Here is a 24668-nt window from a genome sequence, read left to right as displayed (position 1 = left end):
CCGATGCACATTTATTACTCCCTGCGTTCCTGTAATATTCGGCTGGGACCCTGCTTTCTAGGAGGGTGAGTCCATTGGAGGGCGGGGGGCAGCCATCAGCAGGTGAAGGCCAGAACAAGGCTCTGAGTTCCTGCTTGGAGCCACCACACTTCTGTCCGGAGGAGCTGAGATGGCTCCACAGGGAAGGTGAGGCCTGTGCTGCATCCAAGGTCTGAGAAGGGGTTTGCTGTGCAAAAGGGAGGTGGAGAAGGAAGAGGACACATGCCAGGTGCAGAGCTGGGGAGGGGCTGTAGAAGAAAGCCGGGTTTGTTCCGGACGGGAAAGTGCCCGGAGCCCTACAGTGAGCACAGCAAGGACGGGCAGCCAGTACAAACACTCTCCAAGTCGCCTGCTCCTGCTGGGTATGGCCCGTCAGGCCGCAGCCCCAGGACTCCAGCTTAGAGGACCCTCTGTCTTGGAGATGGCCCATCAGTGGTGATGAAACCGGGGTAGCAAAGACTTGTCACCAATCAGTGATCAGTAGAGGGGGTAGGCTCCGAGGGTGAGGGCTTGTACAGGCAGTGTGTGTGTGCTGTGTACGGATGAGGACAAGACTAGGCTGTGAGGCTTCCCGCAACTGTGCCGATCCCTTCGCTGAAGCCCACACCCTTCCTGCCAGTGAGCCTGTCACCCCGTTCTTTCTCCCTCCACTGCCTGCCTTGCCTGCTGAGATTCCTACCCCCCTCACGGTGGCCGTATTTGTGCCCTCCTTTGAACCAACAGTTCTGTTTGTACAGATTTACTCGAGGGGGTCTACGTGCGAAAATATTTCAAAGTGTGGGTGCAAGGATACCTGTGATATTGTTGTGGAAGAAACTGGAACAACCCAAATGTGGGTCAGAAGGTGTTTGTCATCACAACACAGACAGGCAGTAGAAAACCCAGCAGGCAAGAGAGCGAGGTGCAGCTTGACATGTTTAAAAGTTTAAGTTATATTAGATTAAAGAAACGGGATGTGGTAATGTGATTTTATGTAATAATTATGTATGTATTTTTTTTTTCCCCAAGTAAGTAAAAGGAGAGGAGTGGGTTACGGAATTGCGCCCATCCCTCAGGCATGACCTCTGCTGTCACAGGCTAGAATCAGGTCTTGGTGGATCTGTGTGACCAGGGCAGGTCCTTTGGCCTCTCTGTGCCTCAGCTTCCTGGGCTATAAAATGGGCATGATTGAGGATTGTTGTGGGGCTCACATAAGAAAGTAATGGAAAAGGTCTGGCACCCATAGTCTTAGCAAATGCTTCTTTCCATTCTCCAATTCACTGATTCCATGAAGCTCTTCCTGATTCTCTTTCTTCTTGACTGCTCTCCCCTCCGCCTCAGCAGCCAAAAATATTATGTCCCTCCCCTTGCACTGTTTCTCTTAATCAGCTCTGCATTACTAGCCCTCCACCTCCACCCCCCCTGCTATGCTGAGGACATTTCCCAGCAGGGCAAAGACATTGCTCTTCTGTTTCTGGCTGCGCGCCCATCATCACCCCAGGGATGAGACAGGTCCTCAAGGTGTTTTATTTTTGTTTTTGTTTTTCAGTTAATTTAAAACATTATAGAATTTCAAGCATACACAAATGTAGTGGAGTACAGTGACTGCCCAGCTAATAAAGGGATTTTTGATTTCTTAAATAGGTCACATGACCTTGCAGAACTTTCTCCCCTATAGAGGAGGTAAGATAGTTTTGCAACAAAATCTCCACCTGTAGGCAAGCAGAGACAGCTCATCAGGAAAACCGAATTAAGAACCGAGCAATGGGAGTAGAGAACAGGTATTTGTTAAGGGGGCATCTTTCAGAACTACGTTCCACAAAACACTGGTCCTGTAGCATGGGTCAACAAAACAAAAGCAAACCAAAGCAAACAGAAAGGGGAGCTTCTACAAATTAAGAACTTGGAACATAATCTTCCTTTTAAAAATGTTGGTTTTGAGGAGGTGCCTGGGTGGCTTAATCAATTAAGCATCGACTCTTGATTTCAGTTCAGGTCATGATCTCAGTGTCAGGGGATCAAGTCCTGTGTTGGGCTCTACACTACTCAGCACGGACTCTGCTTGTCCCTCTCTCTCTGCTCCTCTTCTTCCTCTCACTCTCACAAATGAATAAATAAAATCTTTAAATTTATTTTGGTTTTAGTGTTGAGGAATCTCAGAGTTAAAGAGACTAATTTGAGTGCCTTGAACCCAGCATTTTCCATGAATTTGAGTACAGAATCTCTTCTCCTTCCCACCCCATCCACCTGTGCAGATCCGGTCCTATAAAGAACTCACTGGGAGCCTCTGCTTAAAAACTTGTGTTTTTCAAGCGTCGCTAACAGAGCAGTGGGTTCCTGACCTTTTAGACAGTTAAGGCCCCTTTGGTTCTATGTAGTGGGTAAGAACCCAGGGAGAAGCCACACTGCCTGGGTTTGGATGCTACTGCAGCCTACCCGTGTGGCCTTGGGCAAGTTACATCACCCCTGGGGCGTTCTGTTTCCTTTCTCATTGGAAGCAGCCACAGCTCCTGGGAGATGAAGTGAGTCAGGCGTGCGGACAGTGTCCGGATGTAGTGTTACTCAAATAGCTCAGATGTTATTGTCATTACCCACCTCAACCCGCCCTGATCCGGGTTTTGTACCACATCTCATATGCTTAACCTCATTTTCCCCACTGGGTGGCCAAAAAAGACACAGTTACCCTGTGGCTCTCCCCATGGGCTTTCTCTTCCCTAATGCTCCCCTCCTGTAGCGAGTCACCCCATGCCCTTGGATTTAGAGTTCATCTTACCGCATGCTCGGATGGGAGGGGGCAGATGCTAGTCGGCTCCAGGTTGTTGTTGCCATGTGGGAATAGAGACCTACAGACTTTTTATCTTTCTTATATTTATTAAGATTTATGTACTTTTATGGAGGGAGGGGCAGAAGGAGAGAGAGAGAATCTCAAACCGACTCCACACAGCACAGCCACGACCCTGAGATTATGACCTGAACTGAAACCAGGAGTCGGATGCCTGACTGACTAAACCCCCGGGTGCCCCTACAATCTGACTCTTTAAAAAGAAGCTAAAAGGGGCTTCTTCTAGGGAGGCTCAGTCAGTTAGCCATCTACTCTTGGTTTCAGCTCAGGTCATGATCTTATGGTTCTGGGATCGAGCCCTGAGGTGGGCTCTACACTGAGCAGAGAGTCTGAGATTGTCTCTCTCCTGTCTCTCTCCTGTCCCTCTACCCCTCCCCCTGCTGGTCTCTCTCTGTCTCTCTCTCTCAAATAAATAACTACTTCTTTAAAATAGATAAATCAGGTGGTTAAGCATCTGCTTCAGCTCAGGTCACGATCCCAGGGTCCTGGGATCAAGCCCCACACTGGGCTTCTTACTCGGTGGGGAGCCTGCTTCTCCCTCTCCCTCTGCCTGCTGCTCCCTCTGCTTGTGCTCTCTCTGTGTCAAATAAATAAATAAAATCTTAATAAGAAAAGAAAATAGATCGTTAATAAATAAAAGAAAAAGGAGCTAGGAATTTGTGTTTTTACATGAATTTTTTTTCTTAAGATTAAACCCATTTTGTAAAAAGCACATGCAAGACAGTCAGATCCGTCTGCAAGGTCAGCTCGGCCTAAGGTTGCCAGCGTGTCATTTCACTTCTCACAGTGGCTCACAACTACTTGCTGTTTTCCATCCCTCCCCTACCCCTACCACCACCCCCACCCTCCCCACCCCCACCCCTCCTGGCTGCCACAGGGAGATGGGCCACCAGGCTTTGTGTCCTGGCTCCCCTACACAGCAGCTGTGTGACCCCCAGGAAGCTTCAGTGCTTCGGTCTCCTGGTCTAGAGGTCAAGAGTCATTTGGCATACCTGTTGAGCAAGGCTGTGTGAGGCTTGAATGAAGTGATTCACGTGGAACATTGAGCAGGGTCTGGCCTGCAGTGGGTACCGACGTTCCCAGGAGCCTTTTTTGTCCTCTCCTTTCGGGGTTTTACAAGCCCAGTAAAGCCTCTGCCCTTGGCCTTCCAGGTACAGTTTGGCCATGCCGGAGCTTGTGCCAACCAGGCTTCGGAAACTGCAGTAGCCAAGAACCAGGCTTTGAAGGAGGCGGGAGTGTTTGTGCCCCCGAGCTTCGATGAACTTGGAGAAATTATCCAGTAAGTGGACCGTGGGGAGGATGCCAGCCTCCGGCTTCCTTTCCATACCCCCCGCGAGGATTGGAGCCTCTGTGACACAGAAGTGTCTGAAATTCCTGATCCCTTTTAGGTGACGAGTGCAACTGTACAGATGGTCTGAAATCTTTTCTTTCTTTCCAGTTTTTGTTTTATTTTGTTTGTAGACCTGGCCATTCCAGGCCATTCAGACTGGTATTAAAACATGCTCGATTTCTGAGCCTACCTACTTGGCTGTTCTGTAAATAAGAAATGAGCACAGAAACGGTTAGAAGGTGTCACCTCTGATTGATAAACTGTTATTGGATAACCCATTGTATCTTCCCATTCCTCCCCTCTGTCTTTCCGTAGCCTCTAGATTGCTTTCTGTAAAGCTCTGTGGGGTTAGTGGGTGGGTCTTGGCAGAACCAGTTTTCCTTCAGTTCTCAGGAATCCAGCTGGTGTAAGGCACTGCCAGGAAGGGGGGAGCGCAGAGCCAAAAAACCTGGAGTTTTGGCGTTGGGTGGAGGAGCATTCCTGGGATGGCTTAGCAGTGCCCAGAAACATAAAAGTCCACATGGCTGTCTTCTTACCTTCCCTCCCCTCCCAGGTCTGTGTATGAAGATCTTGTGGCCAAAGGAGTCATTGTCCCTGCCCAGGAGGTGCCACCTCCAACCGTGCCAATGGACTACTCCTGGGCCAGGGTAGGTGCTGCGGAAGCCTCTGAGGGTGGGTGAGGCAGGCTGGGAGGCCAACGGGGTGGGCTTTGAGTTGGCTTGGCTTGAATCCCTGGAAACCTGGTTGCCTTAGGGCAACCCTGTAAATCACTGCTCTGGCCTCCAGACCCTGCTCCGAGGGCAGCTCTACTCCAAGGGCATCAGAAGAAACCTTGCCAATTATTCTTGGATTCCAACTCCTCCTTATGAGCTGGAGCTTGTGAGCTAGCCCCTTCTGACCAATTCAGGGCCCAAGAGGGCGAAGGGCAGGGTGTCTGTCCCACTAGCCACGTGGCCTGGCCTGGAAACAGGCTGAAAAGAGACAACGTCCCCTAGAGTTGTTTACACTTGATTGAAGGGGCGTCAGGGTGAAGCAGAGAGTCTATCTACTCTGCCTGCTTGTCTCAGCCACAGAGATGAAAAGCTAATGTTCTTAAGACACAGGAACTCTCTGAAATCAGTTTTTAAAAGACCAGTAGGAAAAATGAGTAGGAAATGGCCTTTCAACGTGAAAAAATAAATGCTTAACCTCACTCATAAAAAGGAGCCAAAGCAAAAACTGTGATACCAATTTGCCCCTTTTGGGTCAACAAAGAAAAAAATTCTTTGATAATATGTTGTGTCTGTGTGGGTATAGGGAGACTGGTGCATTTATCTGTTAGTGGGGGTGCTGGAACCGGGCACAACCCTTCTGAAAGGCAGTTGGGTAATACCAGATTTAAGAGGACTGGCCCCTGGGGCTCCTGGCTGGCTTGGTTGGTTAAGTGTCTGCCTTCAGCTCAGGTCATGATCCCGGAGTCCTGGAATCAAGTCCCATAGCCCGCTTCTCCCTCTCCCTCTGCCCCTCCCTCCTGCTCGTTGCGCTTGCTCTCTCTCTCAAATTAAGAAAATTAAAACTTAAAAAATAAAAATAAAAATAAAAAAGTGCTCACCCCTGGGGCACCTGGCTGGCTCAGTCAGTGGAGCATGTGACTCTTATCTTGGGGTCCTGACTTCAAGCCTGCTGTTGGGTGTGGAGATTACTATCAAAACAACAAAAACAAAGAATGCTCACACCTGATGGGATAGTGATTCCATATCTCAGAGCTACTTCAGGGAAACGCTTATGCCTTCACACAACTGTGTTCAAGATTTTTCGAGTTAGGGCACCTGGGTGGCTCAGTTAAGCATCTGCTTTTGGCTCAGGTCATGATCCCAGGGTTCTGGGATCGAATCCCTCATCGGACTCCCTGCTCAGCGGGGAGCCTGCCTCTCCCTCTGCCTGCTGTTCCCCCTGCTCATGTTTCCTCTCTGTCTCTATCAAATAAATCTGTAAAAAATTAAAAAAAATTTTTTTTCCGGTTAATGGTTATCAGTGGAAGAATGGCCCAAATTGTGGTTTTGTCATATGATGATGTGATATTGTATAGCAGCTAAAGGAATGAACTAGATCTGTGTTTGCACCGACTTTCATGGAGCTCAAGTTCATTGAGTAAATAAGAGTATTATGGGACAGTATATCGTGATTATGAGAAAAATGTATGTATACCAAAACAGTGTTTTGTATTCTCCATGTGTCTTCGTATATGAACGAAAGTAGAGAAAGAAAGGCCAGATAGATGTCCATTAAACTGACAAACATTAAGACGGAAAGGCATTTTTTAATTAAAATCAATAGGGCCCTTTTCTGTAGTGCTTAGTACTGAGATTGCAGAATGTGTGCTCCGGGCTTGGAACACACATATATTATTTAAAAATTCCAAGAAAAAAAAACTTTTTTAAAATCTTAAAATTGATAGGGGATAACTGGAGAAATGGGCCTAGGTAGAGTTGGCAGTGATGCCCCAATGTGCCCCAGCTCTGGAAGCTAGGAGTTCAACCCAGTCCCTTTCCCTGGCTGAAGGACAGCTTGAGGGGATCCCTTTTTCACATAGCCACATGCCTCCCATTTTGGTGGGGGGTTGGCAGCTGAATGTAAAATGTTAGAAACATTCCCCTTTAGAGTCATTCTTGCATTTCTTAGCCAAGTGGCCTTGGGTTGGTTTCTGAGCTTCCTCTCCTCTTCTTAGGACACATTTGTGGGGTGAAAAACGAACCTGTGGATGGGAGTTGTGGGTGCCCTGGGCATGGCACTCCTATTTTCTACAACCCAAACCAGATAATAAAAGGGCTTTTGTATTTCTTTCTTGGGATGAGTTGGTCTGAGGGTTGCTACTTGGCAGTCAGAATTTAAGACCTACCTGAGACGTGAGTTCTGTGGTCACATTGTGCTGCTTGCCCCTTCCCCTGTCTCTGCTCAGGAGCTGGGCTTAATCCGCAAACCTGCCTCATTCATGACCAGCATCTGTGACGAGCGAGGACAGGAGCTCATCTACGCAGGCATGCCCATCACCGAGGTCTTCAAGGAAGAGATGGGCATTGGCGGGGTCCTTGGCCTCCTGTGGTTCCAGAGAAGGTGAGGTGTGCAGGGTCCTGCCATCTGTGACTCTGACCAGGGAGTGGGGGTGAGCAGCCTTGGGGAATATGTCCAGGATCAATCTTCATGGCCACAGATCAATTGCAAGGCCAGAGGAAAGAGATACCAGCTGTCCCTAGGTCTTCCAAGGACAGAAAGGCCAGTCTCAACTTAGAAGTAGAAAGCAATGACCTCATCAGGGATCTTGGATCAGTCCCTGTCCTTGGTGCTTTTAAAGAAATGAGACATAGTAAATGTAGGCCTCTTGAGAGAAAGGTCTGGATGGCTCTGGTAAGTCAGAGAGTACAGGCCTCACAGAGTTCCTAAACAGGCATGAAGTACCTCGTACTGGGTCCTCTCTTATCAGCCTGAGTGTTAGAAAAAATGGGTGTCTCTGCAACTCCCAAACTTAGCCCTCCCCTGGGCCTGACAGTGGGGCAAGGGGCCAGTGAATACCTGATTCACAGAGTCCTGGTTTGGGGTGGCACTGGGCAGAAGGCCAGGTCGAAGTCTTGGTTTGTGTCATGCCCTAAGTTGCAGAGATGGATCTTAGTCTGGCTTTAGGCCCTTCCTGGGAGGAGTTCATAGGTTGTAACACCTGAGCGGGTTTCTCTGTCTGCTCTTGCATCTCCAGACTGCATTCTTAATCAGATGGGGGGTTGAACCCTGCAGACCTCTGGGGCGTCCTACCCTGGGAAGGGGACAGTAGTCTCACTTCTCCCTCTGGTACATAGAGGGATGCCACAAATACAGGTTACATTCTCTGGCAGTAACTCAACGCTGAAAGCCACTGCCTAAAGAAGAATTTTCAAACCATGGCGGCTAACTCTGTTTTAAAAGCAGTATTTGCAAGGCACCTGGGTGGCTCAGTCAGTTAAAAGCCTCTGCCTTCGGCTCAGGTCATGATCCTGGGGTCCTGGGGTCCTGGGATCAAGACTGGCGTTGGGCTCCCTGTTTAGCAGGGAGTCTGCTTCTTCCTCTCCCTCTGTCCCTCCCCCGACCCCATGCTTGTGCTTGGCGCTCTCTCTCAAATGAATTAACAAATACTGCTTTTAAAGATTTTTTTTTTTTTTTTTAAATCAACAAGTTAGGAGATGCTCAAGAATCTGCAGGTTTTGCCGTGGGATTGCATGATACAGTATTAGATGTGGGTTGGGAAGTTGCTAACCTCCTTGAACTTATTGAGGGAGGATGGGAGCAAGTAGGAGCTTGGCTCTTCAGGTCAGTGTAGCTCCTGTTCAACTACTCGCCTCTGTTCTGACCCTCCTCTTAGTGCCCCTTTCCTCCCCCTCTAGGTTGCCCAAATATGCCTGCCAGTTCATTGAGATGTGCCTGATGGTGACAGCGGATCACGGGCCAGCCGTGTCTGGGGCTCACAACACCATCATCTGTGCTCGGGCTGGGAAGGACCTGGTTTCCAGCCTCACCTCGGGGCTGCTCACTATTGTGAGTACTGGCATCCTGGGAGGTGAGAACTGCAGGGGACATGTGCCTTTGGCAACATGCACTTGGCCGCCGTGGGGTCCTCGAAGGAGCCTTGGAGTGTCAAACCACATGGCAGGGCAGTTTGGGGCATGCCAGATTGGTCAGCGATGCTGAAGGAGGCTCTTCCAGCTCAGAGCAACGTGGGCTTGCTTGTCCTACAGGGGGACCGGTTTGGGGGTGCCCTGGATGCTGCTGCCAAGATGTTCAGTAAAGCCTTTGACAGCGGTATTATTCCCATGGAGTTTGTGAACAAGATGAAGAAGGAAGGAAAGCTGATCATGGGCATCGGTCACCGAGTGAAATCAGTAAGTTGTGGCTCTTGAGAACGAATGTACAGGTGGATGGTGACGGGACAGCATTGTTCCAGCAGGGAACACCCAGGCTCCTGACTCATAACCTGCACAGCTTTGGCTGTGTTGACAGCTGTCAATAAGATAGCAATTTTTCCATTATAATACAGAATGCCCTTAAACAGCTTTGCATGAGGATCAGAGACACTGTTCCTTTCTGAGGAACATTCCACCCAGGCTTTGCAGCCACAGTGACCTCCTCCCTTAGTAAAGAGACATGCTAGCTAAATGTGGACTCCAGGAAGGGAACAACCCAAAAGCCTGAATGTGGCAGCAGGGTTCTGACTGTCTCTGAAAGAGGCCCTGCGCTGTGGACTGGAGCAGCGCCTTCTGCTTGGGAGCTGGAGGTCACTGTAGTATTGGGAGTCGGCTGGTGCCTGAACGCTGATCAGTTATTGCTTAGCCTATGTCTCTTAGTAGACGGTGTGGCCCCAAGCATGGCAGGTCCAGGGCTTTCCTTAAAATTGCAGGGGTGCTCTGCTGCCCCACGCCAGTAAGTGCTTGCCAGTTGAAAAAAGAACTCTGCTGAACTTTGTCACAGCTTGATGAGGCTGCTGACTAGTGGGCAGCATAGTTAGTGGCCAGAACCAAAGACTTTCGGTGGGAGAGTAGATGAGCGCCGGCCCCCTGCTGCTTAAACAGAGGCCGTGGCCTATGGCAAATGCAGTTAACATCTCCAGGTCTCAGTTCCTTGTTAGTGACATAATAGACTTTAGAAACCTTAAGCCCCACAGCAGTGTCATCACTTGTGCCACATGGAATCCGACACGTGGGTCAGGTCCCTGAAACTCACCTTCCGATTGTGATATAGTCATTTGTGTTCGTCTGTGGCATGAGCCCAGACATGTCTCTTAATAGCGGTATCAGGGTAGGTTCCTCTGTAACTTTGGGTCACTTTCTAGATAAACAACCCAGACATGCGTGTGCAGATCCTCAAGGATTACGTCAAACAGCACTTCCCCGCCACCCCTCTGCTTGACTATGCGCTGGAAGTCGAGAAGATTACCACCTCAAAGGTAAAAGAGAAAATGTCCCTAATTCCCAAATCATAGCCTGTGGGTGCATTACTTGGGGGAAAACAAGAGCCAGCCTACATTTTGATTGTGCAGCCAAAAATCAAACCTGGTTTTCAGGGAAATTCTATTTCTGTTGCACTGCTAAGTTCAACAGATACGTATCCCATTTCAGCGAGGTGTTGGGTCCTCTGCTAGACATTGGGAGTTAAACTGACACTTCCTCTCCTAACCAGCCGGGATGTTTTGGTGGGAGGTTTGTAAATTGTGGTCAGGATCTGTAGTTAGGTTAGTAGTAGTAATAGTGGAAATTTACAAAGAGAAAATGAGAAATAATGATAAGTGCTTTGAATTTTTTGTCTTCCCAGAAACCAAATCTTATCCTGAACGTAGACGGTTTCATCGGCGTTGCGTTTGTAGACATGCTTAGAAACTGTGGGTCCTTTACCCGGTGAGCTCTGTGGCTGTTTTCTTCTTAACAATTACTGATGCTTGTTTCCTACCAGCTTTTTTTTTTTTTTTCCTTCCAGTTCTAAAAGTCGTGAATACTAATTACAGAGAATACATTAGAAAATATGGAGAGGCATAAAGAAAACAAAAATTATCTCTACTCTTACCACCCAGAGCACCCTTTCTCTGCTTTGAAACCAAAGAGAGCTAGTGTCTCGTTCTAGGGCAGAAGTTGTACTGCCTGTGGGGAGGAGGGCGGTCATGTGAGCCGTTTTAAAACCACAGGTTGATTGTGTGTTACAGGGAGGAGGCTGATGAATATATTGACATTGGAGCCCTCAATGGCATCTTTGTGCTGGGAAGGAGTATGGGCTTCATTGGTGAGTTGGTAGTTGTTGCTGTTATTGAGAATTCAATTTTTTGGGGGAAAAAAAAGAATTCAATTTGGGGGCACCTGGGGGCTTAGTGGGTTAAGCGTCTGCCTTCAGTTCAGATCATGATTCCAGGGTCCTTGAAATCCAAGCCTTCGTGGACTCCCCACTCAACACAAAGTCTGCTTCTCCCTCTCCCTCTGCCCTGCCCCACCATTCGTGCTCTGTGCTATGCTCGCCCTCTCTCTCTCTCTTTTGCTCTCGCTCACTCTCAAATAAATAAAATACTGGAAAAAAAAAAAAAAGGAGAAGAAAAATTCAGTTTGGTTTGGTTCCCCCCGTGGTTCAGCTATAACACTTAACCTATCTGGCAAGTTTCTATGAGTCACATTATCTCCATCATTGTTCCTAATCCTTCCTTTCTTACTTTAACTTCCCCTTATTCTTTGTTCCTTTGTTCTCGGACAGGACTGACTGCTAGCCCAGGAAAACAGAATGAAATCTAACCGTTGCCTTTTACCCAGGCTGCCATCCACTTATGCAGTGGATCTGGATTTACTTCCTCTTTTTTTTTTTTTTGGTATTAGGAAGATTTCTTGTCCTTATCCTCTCCCCATTGCCAAACTTTTAACAGACTCAGCAACTTTGTATCAAAAGATGCCTGAGGCACCTGGGTGGCTTAGTAGTAGAGCATCTGCCTTAGTCCCAGATCCTGATCCCAGAGTCCTGGGATCCAGCCCAGAATCGGGTTCTCTGCTCGGCGGGAAGCCTGCTTCTCCCTCTCCCACTCCCTCCGCTTGTGTTCCCTCTCTCACTGTCTCTCTCGCTCACTCTCTCTCTCTCTCTCTCTCTGTCGAATAAATAAATAAATAAATCTTCAAAAAAAAAAAAAAAAAGATGCCTTTGCTCCATATTTCAGGACACTATCTCGATCAGAAGAGGCTGAAGCAGGGGCTCTATCGTCACCCGTGGGATGATATTTCATATGTTCTTCCGGAACACATGAGCATGTAATGAACCAGGAACCCTGTTGCAGTAAAGTGAGGAACTACTCCCCTGGGAAACAAACAGTGTGCAGACAGCTGGCACGGGAGCTTGCTCTAGGATGGGCCTGGAATGTCAACAGCCACGGTGTACAGGCACTGAAGACAGCCACAGGCTAACACTGTTCAGTCCGCACAAAGAAGCTTAGTATTTTTTTTATAAGCATAGAAATAAAAACCAAGCCAATAAATTGTGACTTTTGCTCTGCTACATGCTGTATTTATTACATGGAAGCATCTAAGCACTGTGTAAGGATCGTGTGTTTCCTCATTGTAAGGTGTTATGATGTTGCTTTCTTTTTTCCATTAGCTAAAAAAAAAAATTTTTCCCCCCTTGGAGGAAGGGAATGAAACTTTTTTTAAGACATCAAGACACCGTCAGTTGAAAGCATCCCTAAGGTCTTATTTTTCCACTTCCCTTTCTTCCTCATATAACCCGAAGAGCATTGTGTTAATCTGATTTTTAAAGATCTTTTTATGTGTTACGTGTTAAGGGTTTGTTTGGTATCTCACTGAAATGTACATTGCAGACCAAACTCTGCTTATGTCAGCGGGATGGGACCATTGCATCCTTAGCCATTGTCAAAAAATATGTGGAATGGTAATTTAAAATGTAAAGTTGTAACATACATATGTTTAAAACAAATGCAAAGCGAAAAGCTGTGAAATGTCTTGTGTCTTTCGTTCCCTGTATTTATGCAGTTGTTTTATCGGTCTGTTACTGAAGTGTGAGTTCAAGGACTCATCTCCAGCCCGTTGGCATCTGTAATCCACCAAGATTCTGGCAGCTGCCACCTCTGTCTCCTCTCTGTATTACCAGTTTGGTTTCAATAAACTATCAGTAACAATGAAGACACACTACTGACTCATGTCCTCCATATCCTTTCTTCTGTATTCCTTTGAACTATACAGTTTTCTACATGTCATTTTTAAAAATGTTCATCCACCTCTTCATACACACACACACATAGACACAGAAAGAAAGAACTAATCAAAACATTAGCTTCAAAGAAAACCCCTTAAGGGGTTTCCTGGCTGACTCAGTCAAGTGGAGCATGGGACTTAATCTCATGGTTGTGAGTTCAAGCCCAGGTGTAGAAATTACTAAAAAAAAAAAAAAAAAAAATGAATATGAAATTTAAAAACAAAACAAAAACCCTATCTTCTCCCCTAAATCTGTACCTCTCCCTTTCTCAGTGAAGAGGAACCAAAGCTCTTCCCAGATACTCAAGCCAAAGAGAGTCATCCTTTCCTCCACTTCTCTGGTTGCCACCTCCTATGGGTTTATCCTTTCATTATCACTCTGATCCATCCATCTCTGGTCTAACTAGTGCCCCTAGTGCCACTTTTTCATTATTTCGTGATATCTTAAAACACTCATCTGATTGAGCCACTCCCTTGCTTAACCCCCCGAAGTGGCTTCTATTCATCTTTTTAACAAGTATGTATGCAACAGTAACTATGGATTACTACGTAAAACACAATCATTTCATTTAATCCTCACAGCCATCTCCCAACATAGATACTATCCCATTTTTATAGAAGATAAATTGGCTCAGAGATACTAAGTGACTTGCTCACCCTCATCTGCTTAGCTGGGTCTCGGTAACGTTTACTCCAAATTCATTTTAAATCTAAATTCATTTTAAATTTTAAAGTCTTGTGTCTTTCGTTTAAAGTAGTTCACTGTTGCCACCCGAGACACTAACCACGGGTTGATGATCGAGGGTGGCTTTTGGTACGTAATGACCAGGAAGAGCATGCCACTCTAAGGGGCAGGAGACGAGCCACCCTCCCACTGAGACTCGCGTGTGGGATGTCTTGGGGAGCAGCACCGTTGAGCCCTCTCCAAGGTGGGACAACTCCCGGCGGGCGCGGCCGCGCGTGCGCACGCCACGGGCACCCGGCTCCGCCCCGCGCCCACTATTTATTCCCAGAATCCCTCTGTGTCGCACCAGAACGGCTGGATCGTTCCGAGACTGCGGAGGTCGGGCGCGGCGTCGTCAAGATGGCGGCGGCGGCGGTGGCTGCGGCCGCAGCGGCCGCAGCAGCCGCATCTCTTCAAGTGCTGGAGATGGAGAGCATGGAGACGGCCGCCGCCGGTTCGGCAGGGCTGGCCGCCGAAGTCCGAGGCAGCGGCACGGTGGACTTCGGGTCTGGGCCCGGCATATCTGCAATGGAGGCGAGCGGGGGCGATCCGGGCCCGGAGGCCGAGGATTTCGAGTGCAGCTCTCACTGCTCGGAGCTGTCTTGGAGGCAGAACGAGCAGAGGCGCCAGGGCCTCTTCTGCGACATTACCTTGTGCTTCGGCGGCGCGGGAGGCCGCGAGTTCCGGGCCCACCGCTCGGTGCTGGCTGCTGCCACTGAGTACTTCACGCCCCTACTCTCGGGCCAGTTCTCGGAGTCCCGCTCGGGCCGGGTGGAGATGCGCAAGTGGAGCTCCGAGCCGGGGCCCGAGCCCGACACGGTGGAAGCCGTTATCGAATACATGTACACCGGGCGCATCCGAGTCAGCACGGGCAGTGTGCACGAGGTGCTGGAGTTGGCCGACAGGTAGGCGGGATGCGGAGGGCCTCGCGCCGGGAGATGGAGATGTCCCCCACCTCAGGGTCGCATCCAGGGAGGGGACGGGGGAGGCAGTGCCTACGGGTTTCGACCGGAGGGAGCCCCGAGGAAATGCATTTGTTTGATACTTATTGAGCGCCAGCTGTGTGCTGTTGGGCAGCCGCTGCACGGGGTACTGAGGATGCAGCGGCCGGTCTGACGAGGGCGCCCTGCTCTTAGGGAGCTCAGATTCCAGGTGGAGGGACAAAGGCAATGAAAAAGTCTGCGTGTGATCAGTGCTGTGTTGACATTTAAAAAGGATGAAAGGATAGTGCTTGGGTTGAAGAAAGACCTTTCTGAGGAGGTGATATTAAAACCGACCTCCAAATGACAAGAAAGCCCTACCGTGCAAAGATGGGAAATGGACATTCCAGGCAGATAGCGCAAAGGCCTTCTGGCAGGACCCGGTTTGGCTTAAAGAACTAAAGGAAATATCCAGCGGAGCTGGATCTAGTCTGTGAAGGGTGTGTGAAACACATTGAAATAAGAAGTTTGATTTTTTTACTGTGCGATGGGAAGCTGGGTGAAGAAATCTCCTGATTTAATTATTATAAAGGCCGATTCTGCTGCTGTGAGAAATGGACTGTGAGGGGTAGGAATGGATGTTTCAGAGAATGGTTAGGAGGCAGGTGAATGCCATTTTTAGAGTTGTGGAGGAGTCTGTTTTGGCAGTATTATGTTACAGGTACATTATTTTAACAAGTACCTATTGAGTGCCTGTTACGCATCAGATCAGACACTGGGTTCTCCGGTGCTGGAAATTCAGTGGTGAACAAAACAGACAAAAGCCCCTTTCCTCGATGCACTTACCTTAGTAGATGGACTATAAGTAAGTAAAGTAGATAGCAGGGGACACCTGGGTGGCTCAGTGGGTTGAGCCTCTGCCTTCCGCTCAGGTCATGATCCAGGGTCCTGGGATCGAGCCCCATCAGGCTCTCTGCTCAGCAGGGAGCCTGCTTCCTCCTCTCTCTCTCTGCCTGCCTGTCTGCCTACTTGTGATTTCTGCCTGTCAAATAAATAAATAAAATCTTAAAAAAAAATAATAAGGTAGATAGCATGTCAGATGATTGTTACAGCTTTGATGAAAAGTACAGCATGGTAAGGGCATATAGAAAGTGCTGGTGGAGGGGCGCCTGGGTGGCTCAGTGGGTTAAGCCTCTCTTCGGCTCAGGTCATGGTCTCCGGGTCCTGGGATCGAGCCCCACATCGGGCTCTTTGCTTGGCGGGGAGCCGGCTTCCCCCTCTCTCTCTCTGCCTGCCTCTCTGCCTACTTGTGATCTCTCTGTCAAATAAATAAAATTTAAAAAAGAAAGAAAGAAAGAAAGTGCTGGTGGAGAGGAACTGTGTTTTTTAATACATAGAGAATGTCTAATGAAGAAGGCATTTTGCAAAGAACTGAAGGGGATGAGGTGAAGAGTGTTTTAGGTAGGGAACACAGGTTGGAAAGGCCGTGAGATGGAGCTTATCTGGATGTTAGAGAATAGCAGGCCAGTGTGGCTCCATCAGATAGATGCAGGTGGAGGCGCGTGGGAGAGGCCCCTCAGGGTGGTGATGGGGATGGGTCTAGTTTCCATGGAGCTTGGGTTCCAGAGGGCTTGCAGCTTGCGAAAGGAGTAAGAGTAAGAGTAGAGTAGGAGATGGGAAGGTTTGGGGGCAAAGGAATGATGCAGTCTGATTTGAAGAATTTTGCTTTGGGGACAGAGGAACAATGCAGTCTGATTTGAAGAATCTGCCATGTTGAAAAAAGGATGGGGTTCCTGGGGCAGAAGCAGAGAGATTAGGAGGTTGGGATGGTGGTAGAGGCTTGGATCAAAGAAAAGTAAAGGTGATTAGCGCTTCAATTCCAGATACGTTTTGAAGGTAGAAGGGACCATTTGCTGATGTGTTTGATGTAGAGTATAAGGGAAAAGACTGCTAGTTTTTTTGATCCAAGCAATTGGTAGGATAGGATTATTTGTTTATTTATTTATTTAGACGTGGAAGAATGTAGGAAAGCAAGTTTGGGAGGAAGATGAGGAGTTTGGTTTTGGCCCAGGGAGTGTCTGAGGAGGCAGGTGGATGGATATAAGAACATTTGGAGCTAGGGATTGGGAGGAATATGGCATATAGATGGTAATTAAAGCCATGGAACTGGATGAAATTACGTAGGGAGAGAGTATAGACAGAGAAGGGGCAAGACTGAGTCCTGGCAGCCACCTGGGTGGCTCAGTGGGTTAAGCCTCTGCCTTTGGCTCAGGTCATGATCCCAGGGTCCTGGGATGTCAGGCTCTCTGCTCAGCGGGGAGCCTGCTTCCTCCTCTCTCTCTGCCTGCCTCTCTGCCTACTTGTGTTCTCTGTCTCTGTCAATTATTTATTTGACAGAGACAGAGAACACAAGTAGGCAGAGAGGCAGGCAGAGAGAGAGGAGGAAGCAGGCTCCCCGCTGAGCAGAGAGCCCGATACGGGGCTCGATCCCAGGACCCTGGGATCATGACTCAAGCTGAAGGCAGAGGCTTTAACCCACTGAGCTACCCAGGCGCCCCAATAAATAAAATCTTAAAAAAAAAAAAGATTGCATCCTGGGGTTCCAAAATGTTAAGGAACCAGCAGAGGAGATGGGTCTCAACAGAGTGTAGAGGAGAGAGTAGCCTGAGCATGTCACCTCTGTCAACCATAATAGATTGTTGGATTTGGCAATAAGAGAGGTCCTTGATCGCATTAACAAGAGCCTATAAAGAGGGTCAGAATAATGATACACATGGAAATATTTGGGGAAGAGTCAGGGGAGGTCTCCCCCCCCGCCAAGATAGGAGATATTTGAGCTTGTTTGTGTGCTGAAAAAAAAAAAGAACCAGAAGAAGAGGAGAAATTGATGTTATAGAATTGGAGGAATAATTGCAAGAGCAAAGCCCTTAAAACCAAGAAGGGGACAGAACCCGTATTTAAAATGGAAAAGTTGGACTGGGAATGCAGAGTTATAGGATAGACCTGCAGGCAGATTGGGTGGTGGGGAGATGGAATGTCTGCCTGATTGCTTCTGTTTTCTCAAAGCCCAAGGTTGGGTCATTCATTAGAGGGTGAGGAGGGATGGGGGCAGGTATAGATCTGAGAGAGGGAGTTTTGTTGAATGAAAATGGGTAGAGAAGGGTCATTGGAATCACTCAAGCTATGTTTATGTCTGTTGTGTGGGCTTATTTTTCAAATTTGCCCCTGCTTTATAGGGGAATTGGAGGTGAGGAGAGAATGCCCCAGGCAGTTTACTTAAAATTCTTAACTTCTCTCCATCTGCTTTAGCAGCTGCCTGGTGTTAGACAGTGTTCTGAGTGTCTTACAACCATCACATCTAATCTTACCCATCATCTCTGAGGCAACATTCCTCTCCCTACCACCCATATACTGTTGATCATACCTTCCTTCAAGGGTCCTTTCAAGGAAATAACAGGAATTGTCTAGCACACTGCGCAGAACATGGCAAATGCCTAGTATATGCTAGCTGTTGTTTTCATAGAGCAGTGTTTCCAAACACCCTGTGCAAGGGAGTATGTGTCAGTGAATTTAGGTGAGCACACAGCTTCTCCTCAGCTGCATGCCAAACCACTTTCATACCTTTGTTACTGTTGTTTGAGTTTGCCTTGCCACCCCCCCACCCCCACTTTAGAACCCCGCTCAGGCCAGACCCTCCCAGCACAACCCCCGACCCCCCATTGGCAGCTGCCCAAGGAGAAAACTGGGGAAGAGGAGATTAAAATCTCTGACGGGAGGCTTCCACTGCTGTTCCTTCTGATATTCGAGCAGACATAGTCCCCCAGGAGCCACAGCTCCTGTACCACTTAGTCAAGGCCTAATAAAGTATCTTCCCTGAGACCCTGCGTCATTGAAGAAAAGGCAGTTGATTGACCAGGGATTAGGACAGGAATGGCATAGACAAATTGGGATTGGGATTTGTGCCTTTGCCAATAAAAATAAAGCGTGGGACTATTGCATTTTATTTTTTATTAAGTTTTTTATTTTAGTGGTGCCTGGGTGGCTCAGTCATTAAGCGTCTGCCTTCAGCTCAGGTCTGGGGGTTGGGGATCGAGCCCCGCATCAGGCTCCCAGCTCAATGGGAAGCCTGCTTCTCCCTCTCCCCCTTCTTGTGTTCCCTCCCTCACTGTCTCTCTCTGTCAAATAAATAAATAAAATCTTTAAAATAAAAAAAGTTTTTTATTTTAATTCCAGTATAGTTAAATACAGTGTTATATTAGTTTCAAGTGTACAGCAGTAATTCAACAATTCTATACGTTACCCAGTGCTCACCATGATAACTGCACTCCCCAATCCCCATCATCCATTTCAACCTCCCCCTTCCCTTTGGTAACCATCTGTTCTTTTTTTTTTTTTTTTTTAAATCCCGGGATCCTGGGATCATGACCTGAGCTGAAGGCAGATGCTTAATGACCGAGCCACTCTGGTGCCCCACCATCAGTTCTCTATAGTTAAGGAGTCTGTTTCTTGGTTTCTCTCTCTGCACGTTTGTTTTGTTTCTCAAGTCCCACATATGAGTGAAATTGTATATATTTGTTTTTTTCGGTTGTACTTTATTGAAGGATATGTTCAGGAAACCTTACATTATGAAGAAATCTCCACTGTGTGTGTGTTGTATGTATCATGTATAATTATATATAAACTATATAATACAAATAAAGTATATCCTATATAGAGATGACTTTATGCTTTTAAATATACTTTTCAGCATAATCCTTTTTTAATTTGGGGAGCTTTGCCTTTTTTTCAGATGTTGGGCATAACGTGAGATAAAGCTTACCATTTTAATTTGTATAATTCAGATGTTCTTAAAATGCAACCACAAAAAATATGCACATTTGAAAATTTCTTTTTCTTGATGTTTAGGTTCCTTTTAATTCGTTTAAAAGAATTTTGTGGAGAATTTCTCAAGAAAAAACTTCATCTCTCCAATTGTGTGGCCATTCATAGCTTAGCTCACATGTATACCTTGAGCCAACTTGCTCTGAAAGCTGCCGATATGATACGGAGAAATTTCCACAAAGTAATTCAGGATGAAGAATTTTATACTTTACCTTTCCATCTCATCCGAGACTGGCTGTCAGACTTAGAAATTACGGTGGATTCCGAGGAGGTTCTCTTTGAAACAGTTCTGAAGTGGGTTCAGAGAAATGCCGAAGAGAGAGAAAGATACTTTGAAGAACTTTTTAAGTTGCTGAGATTGTCCCAGATGAAACCTACTTACCTTACTCGGCATGTCAAACCAGAGAGGCTGGTGGCCAATAATGAAGTTTGCGTCAAGTTAGTGGCCGATGCAGTAGAGAGGCATGCTCTGAGGGCTGAAAACATACAATCTGGCACCTTCCAGCACCCCGCCTCTCATGTCTCATTATTACCTCGCTATGGGCAAAACATGGACGTGATCATGGTTATTGGAGGCGTGTCAGAAGGAGGGGATTATTTAAGTGAATGTGTGGGATATTTTGTCGATGAGGACAGATGGGTAAACCTGCCCCATATTCATAATCACCTTGATGGACATGCTGTAGCAGTAACAGAGTCCTATGTGTATGTTGCTGGATCAATGGAGCCAGGGTTTGCTAAAACTGTGGAAAGATACAACCCAAATTTGAATACATGGGAACATGTGTGTAGTCTGATGACAAGGAAGCATTCTTTTGGCTTAACAGAAGTCAAAGGGAAGCTCTACAGCATTGGAGGACATGGCAACTTTAGTCCTGGCTTTAAAGATGTGACTGTTTATAATCCCGAGCTAGATAAATGGCACAACTTGGAGTCTGCACCAAAGATTCTTCGAGATGTCAAAGCGCTAGCCATTGAAGACCGGTTTGTGTACATCGCTGCCCGCACTCCTGTGGACCGGGACACGGAAGATGGACTAAAAGCTGTAATTACATGCTATGATACAGAGACTCGACAGTGGCAAGATGTGGAATCTTTGCCACTTATTGACAATTACTGTTTTTTCCAAATGTCTGTGGTCAACTCAAACTTTTATCAGACAGCATCATGCTGTCCTAAGAGTTATTCTTTAGAAAATGAAGAGGCAGTACGAAAAATTGCCAGTCAAGTTTCCGATGAGATCCTTGAAAGCTTACCTCCAGAAGTCCTAAGCATCGAAGGAGCAGCCATCTGCTACTACAAAGATGACGTTTTCATTATCGGAGGCTGGAAAAACAGTGATGATATTGACAAACAGTATCGGAAGGAAGCCTATCGATACTGTGCGGAAAGAAAGCGGTGGATGCTTCTTCCTCCCATGCCACAGCCGCGTTGTAGAGCCACGGCTTGCCACATAAGAATCCCATACCGGTACTTGCATGGCACACAGAGATATCCTATGCCTCAAAACTTAATGTGGCAGAAGGACCGGATCAGACAGATGCAAGAAATACATCGGCACGCCCTAAACATGCGACGAGTGCCGAGCTCTCAGATCGAATGCTAGGCTCTCTAAAAGGTGCAGCTTGAAACAGTTGTACCTGTTTCGTGAGGCTGAGGAGACCCAGACTGTTACTTGCAAAAGTATGTCGATAACTTATTTTCTACCTAAACTGATTATTGCCCCGTATAAAGGAAATAATAGTTAAAAAACTGAAGAATGGGAAACTCGATTTAGTATGTGATAACTTTTGTTGGTTTGTAGTCTTTTTCTGTCTTTGGTTTGTGTGAGATGTGCCAGCTAAATGAGATCTTAACGAATGACAAGTGGAAAAACCAGGGATAGTCACTTGGCTGTTTTTCTGCCAACAAGTTAAAACTCCTTTGTCTTAGGGACTTACTGTTTTGAACATGCTTTAAGCAACAGTTTATTTGCACATTTACTTTGATATTCCTTTTGATTTTTTTCCTGAATGGCTGGTTTTGAAAAGGGCAGATTTTATGCAGTGAGCCCTCATCTGCAGGAGGTGTGTGCAATAGTGAGAACTGAGATTTGAAGGGAAAAGCACAATATTTCAGCAAGATGATTTCAGAATATTTGCATTGGTGTTTCGTTGTATGTGTTTATCTAGAAATTCTGTTGTTTCTTTCTAGAAGAGATGACTGATGAGAAATTTGTGATTGGCTCATTATTTTTTGAATATTTTTCATTTCTTCAGCAACTGTTACAGACTTGGAGCCATTGCTCTGAGATGATGGTGGTTGACAAGAGTATTGATCTTTAGCTGATTGGTTTAATACAGAGGAAGTTATATATGTGAAATTTGTTTCTTGAAGAAGAAAAGTGTTGTTCGTATAGACTGAGCAATGAAAGGCATTAAAACATTTAAACACTTTTTCAGGAGTTGCAGGCTTATTTGAGGATAAATTACTGAGTGTAAATAATGCCTATGACAATCGACACTTAATGCCTTCAATTTTAAATTTTGCTCTAATGTATATTGGATAGAATCCTCCTTCCTTTCTAAAAGAAACGTTTTCCAAAATGGGAAGGAAGTGACAATTTAGAGAAATTGGTTAAAGAGAAGCCTTATTGTTTCTCAACCCTGGTTGTTCTATTTTATCCAGTTGCCCTAGACTTTTATTGGAACTTTGACCCTGGAATACCAAATTTAGGTACACAACTATGGCTCTTAAAAATGTATTGCTTTAGTTACCTTTTATTTATTTTATGCATTTTTTCAATTCTCGAACGCACTCCGAAGCTTTATATGAATTAGCACTCAGTTAGCTTAGAGGACTCTTGCCCTAATGTGTTGCAAAAGGGGTCCATTATATGTTTCTTGTTTCTTTCAGAATGTCTGTCTCCTTAGACATTCCAGAATGCTGTTCTAGAAGTATTGAATTCCAAGTGCAGTGATTTTTTCCCCCTGGTCCGTTATAATTAACCTCCTTATTGTATCAAATATCAAAAAAAGCACAACCAAAAATTTTGGCTCTCAGTTTGCTGCAAGACTATTAATATTTAGCCCTTGGACTCTATACCAAGAACTTCCCTGAAATTTCTAAATTAGCATTCCTGCCTAGGACGGTTTGTCAATAAATATGTTGGAATCCGCTTTAAAACCATTTCATTTCAGTTGGGGTGGGGTAGTAAACTTCAAGTCCTATTTCTGTATGAAGATATATTATCCTATGCCACATCTACCATTTTATCAATTTCCATTTGTAGTTATTTTGAAAAAAGCCATTTCTGAGAAATGCTAATTCTGAGTTGAGAGAGGTCTATGCAAATGAGACAGAGAAGCTCACTGAGTGATACTCTCCTCCCTGATAGACTGTGGTAGCTAGTGCTTCCTTTTCTTGGTGGTGGTGAAATAATTTAGTAGCTCACTACAGTGGCAGTTTCTCTCTAAAAGGTGTGATTTAAGGTTTTTGGATCTTATCTCAGAGTTGTCTTCTGAGACATTGTTACCAAGTTATTTGGGGGGTGGTCTTTCTTCAGGGGATGTGACAAGTTTTAACTCCTCTAAGATTTAGGTATAATCTGGTTTTGAACACTTGATTGAAACTGTTGTTTTTTTTAACTCAGCAGGCTGCCTAGGCCATGGCTGAAAAGAAGGGGTAAGTCCTTCCTTGCATGATGTGTGCAGGTTTTCCTGACAACTAGATTTCTAATTTTCAGATTTGAATTCACATGTGTGACTTCACATCAATAACTTGTGTTTCTGAAATATCCTAACTAACTTGTTAATAAGGAAGGAAACCAGATTTGCTTAAATCTGTTCAAGGCTGACATTCTGGAATCTAAACTGGAAATAACTTCCAGAGTATTTAGAAAGGTTCTGACTATGATCACAATCCTAAAATGGCTCTTGGGGAAAGAAGTTTCCTTTTTGATGAAAACTTAAAGAATGCGTTTGGTAATTTAAGCAGTTAAAAATATAGCTTTAAAAAGGACAGCTTAACACATATTCAGCAGACCTTGTGTGCTCGTTGTTGCTTTTGTTTTTGTTTTGTGGAAGGAAAAAAGAGGAATTGATTATACCAAAAAGTAATACCTATATATAATTTTGAGTGCTACTTCTATCTTAGAATGGATATTGCTTAACTATACCTACCCCACCATGGTTTTAACAAAACAAATCTGTGGTATCTATTGAGAATGTCAGTCGTGAGCTTAGTGTTTAAGTAATACCTCTCACTTGCAGTTTGCATGATTAGTCTTGTATATCTTGATATCCAACTTTGCTTTTGCTGTGCCAATTCAAAAATATTTTGCTAACAAATCTCAATTCATTGACTTCATGATGAAGTTTTGTTTTGGTCACTCAGTTTTATATAGTATTGTTGGGACCAAAAACTTTTAAAATACTGACTTTTATATATAGAGAGAGAAAAAACAGAGGTTTGAAGTTGGAAAGATAGTGTTTATCAAAGATTTGTGTGCTTTTGTTTTTTAAACTCTTCAGGCTGCTGGTAAGGCAGTTTCTAGGGCACACTCTTTTCCTCTTTGTTTCTTGACTAGTGTAGCATGTGCTGTGTTTTAAATACTTCATTCTCTGCTTTATATTGTTCTAATAAGACACTATTCTGTAGGTAGATAAGCTAAATTGTATTATTTTAGTTACTTGGCCTAACAAGCATAACTAAAGGGACTTTTTTTGTACTTTCATCTAATTAAGCTTAAATAAAAAGGGCATATGGGCCACACTTCCTGTCTTTTGAAAGTCCACAGAATTGTGAAGCAAGGCCTCTGCCTTCACTAGAAAAATAGGGTATTTATAGGTTGCCATTTAACTGGAGAATATTTGAGAAGCAGTTCAGTCTCTCCTTTAATTTTCAAACATTTTGGCGCGGCCCACCACTCCGGTTTGTCGCTTTCTTGAGAATAGTCCATTTTTGTTGCTGTTATAATACCTATATCATAACGTGTTCTGGTCATTGGAAACAAAACAGCTCATAGTTGAGTGAGTAATACAATAACAGTAACATAATGTAGTAGTCATCTTGCTTCAAGGAATTTAATTAGATAGCCAAATAACGGCTTTGTTGATTACCTTGGTAGGGCTTTTGTAGCATCACTTACGAATGTCTGACATTGAAGCACATACAGTAGAGCACTTGTTGTGAACTTAATCCTCCTGCATAATAATGCACTTGTGAAAAATTAGGCTTGCTTGAT

At 45.6% G+C, this 24668-nt stretch overlaps 2 protein-coding genes across 4 annotated transcripts in view; both read left to right on the top strand.

The window, feature by feature from the left end:
• The window catches only part of ACLY (ATP citrate lyase), a 42283-nt gene extending 29430 nt beyond the window's left edge, over positions 1–12853 (top strand). For both annotated transcript variants that reach the window (XM_032871628.1, XM_032871627.1), the window contains 9 exons: positions 4012–4139; positions 4744–4837; positions 7129–7283; positions 8579–8729; positions 8930–9073; positions 10021–10134; positions 10500–10582; positions 10885–10961; positions 11872–12853. In XM_032871628.1, the coding sequence (XP_032727519.1) occupies positions 4012–4139; positions 4744–4837; positions 7129–7283; positions 8579–8729; positions 8930–9073; positions 10021–10134; positions 10500–10582; positions 10885–10961; positions 11872–11966 (1041 nt within the window). In that variant the 3' untranslated portion in view covers positions 11967–12853. The remainder of the gene's footprint in view (positions 1–4011; positions 4140–4743; positions 4838–7128; positions 7284–8578; positions 8730–8929; positions 9074–10020; positions 10135–10499; positions 10583–10884; positions 10962–11871) is intronic.
• Positions 12854–13939: 1086 nt separating this feature from the next.
• Positions 13940–24554, top strand: KLHL11 (kelch like family member 11). Of its 2 annotated transcripts, XR_004384279.1 has the most exons (3): positions 13940–14548; positions 19469–21127; positions 23076–24554. XR_004384279.1 is itself a non-coding variant. In XM_032871629.1 (2 exons), exons 1-2 carry the CDS (start codon positions 14004–14006, stop codon positions 21048–21050), a joined length of 2127 nt encoding a protein of 708 aa, XP_032727520.1. In that variant the 5' UTR covers positions 13940–14003; the 3' UTR covers positions 21051–24554. The 2 variants fall into 2 exon arrangements, 1 of the variants encoding a protein (XP_032727520.1); XM_032871629.1 differs by having other exon boundaries at positions 19469–24554.
• Positions 24555–24668: the final 114 nt, after the last annotated feature.

This window comes from Lontra canadensis, unplaced genomic scaffold (genome assembly GCF_010015895.1).
Source record: "Lontra canadensis isolate GAN:19392208 unplaced genomic scaffold, GSC_riverotter_1.0 scaffold43, whole genome shotgun sequence".
NCBI lineage: Eukaryota > Metazoa > Chordata > Mammalia > Carnivora > Mustelidae > Lontra > Lontra canadensis.
This window is presented reverse-complemented; position numbering and strand designations above follow the sequence as displayed.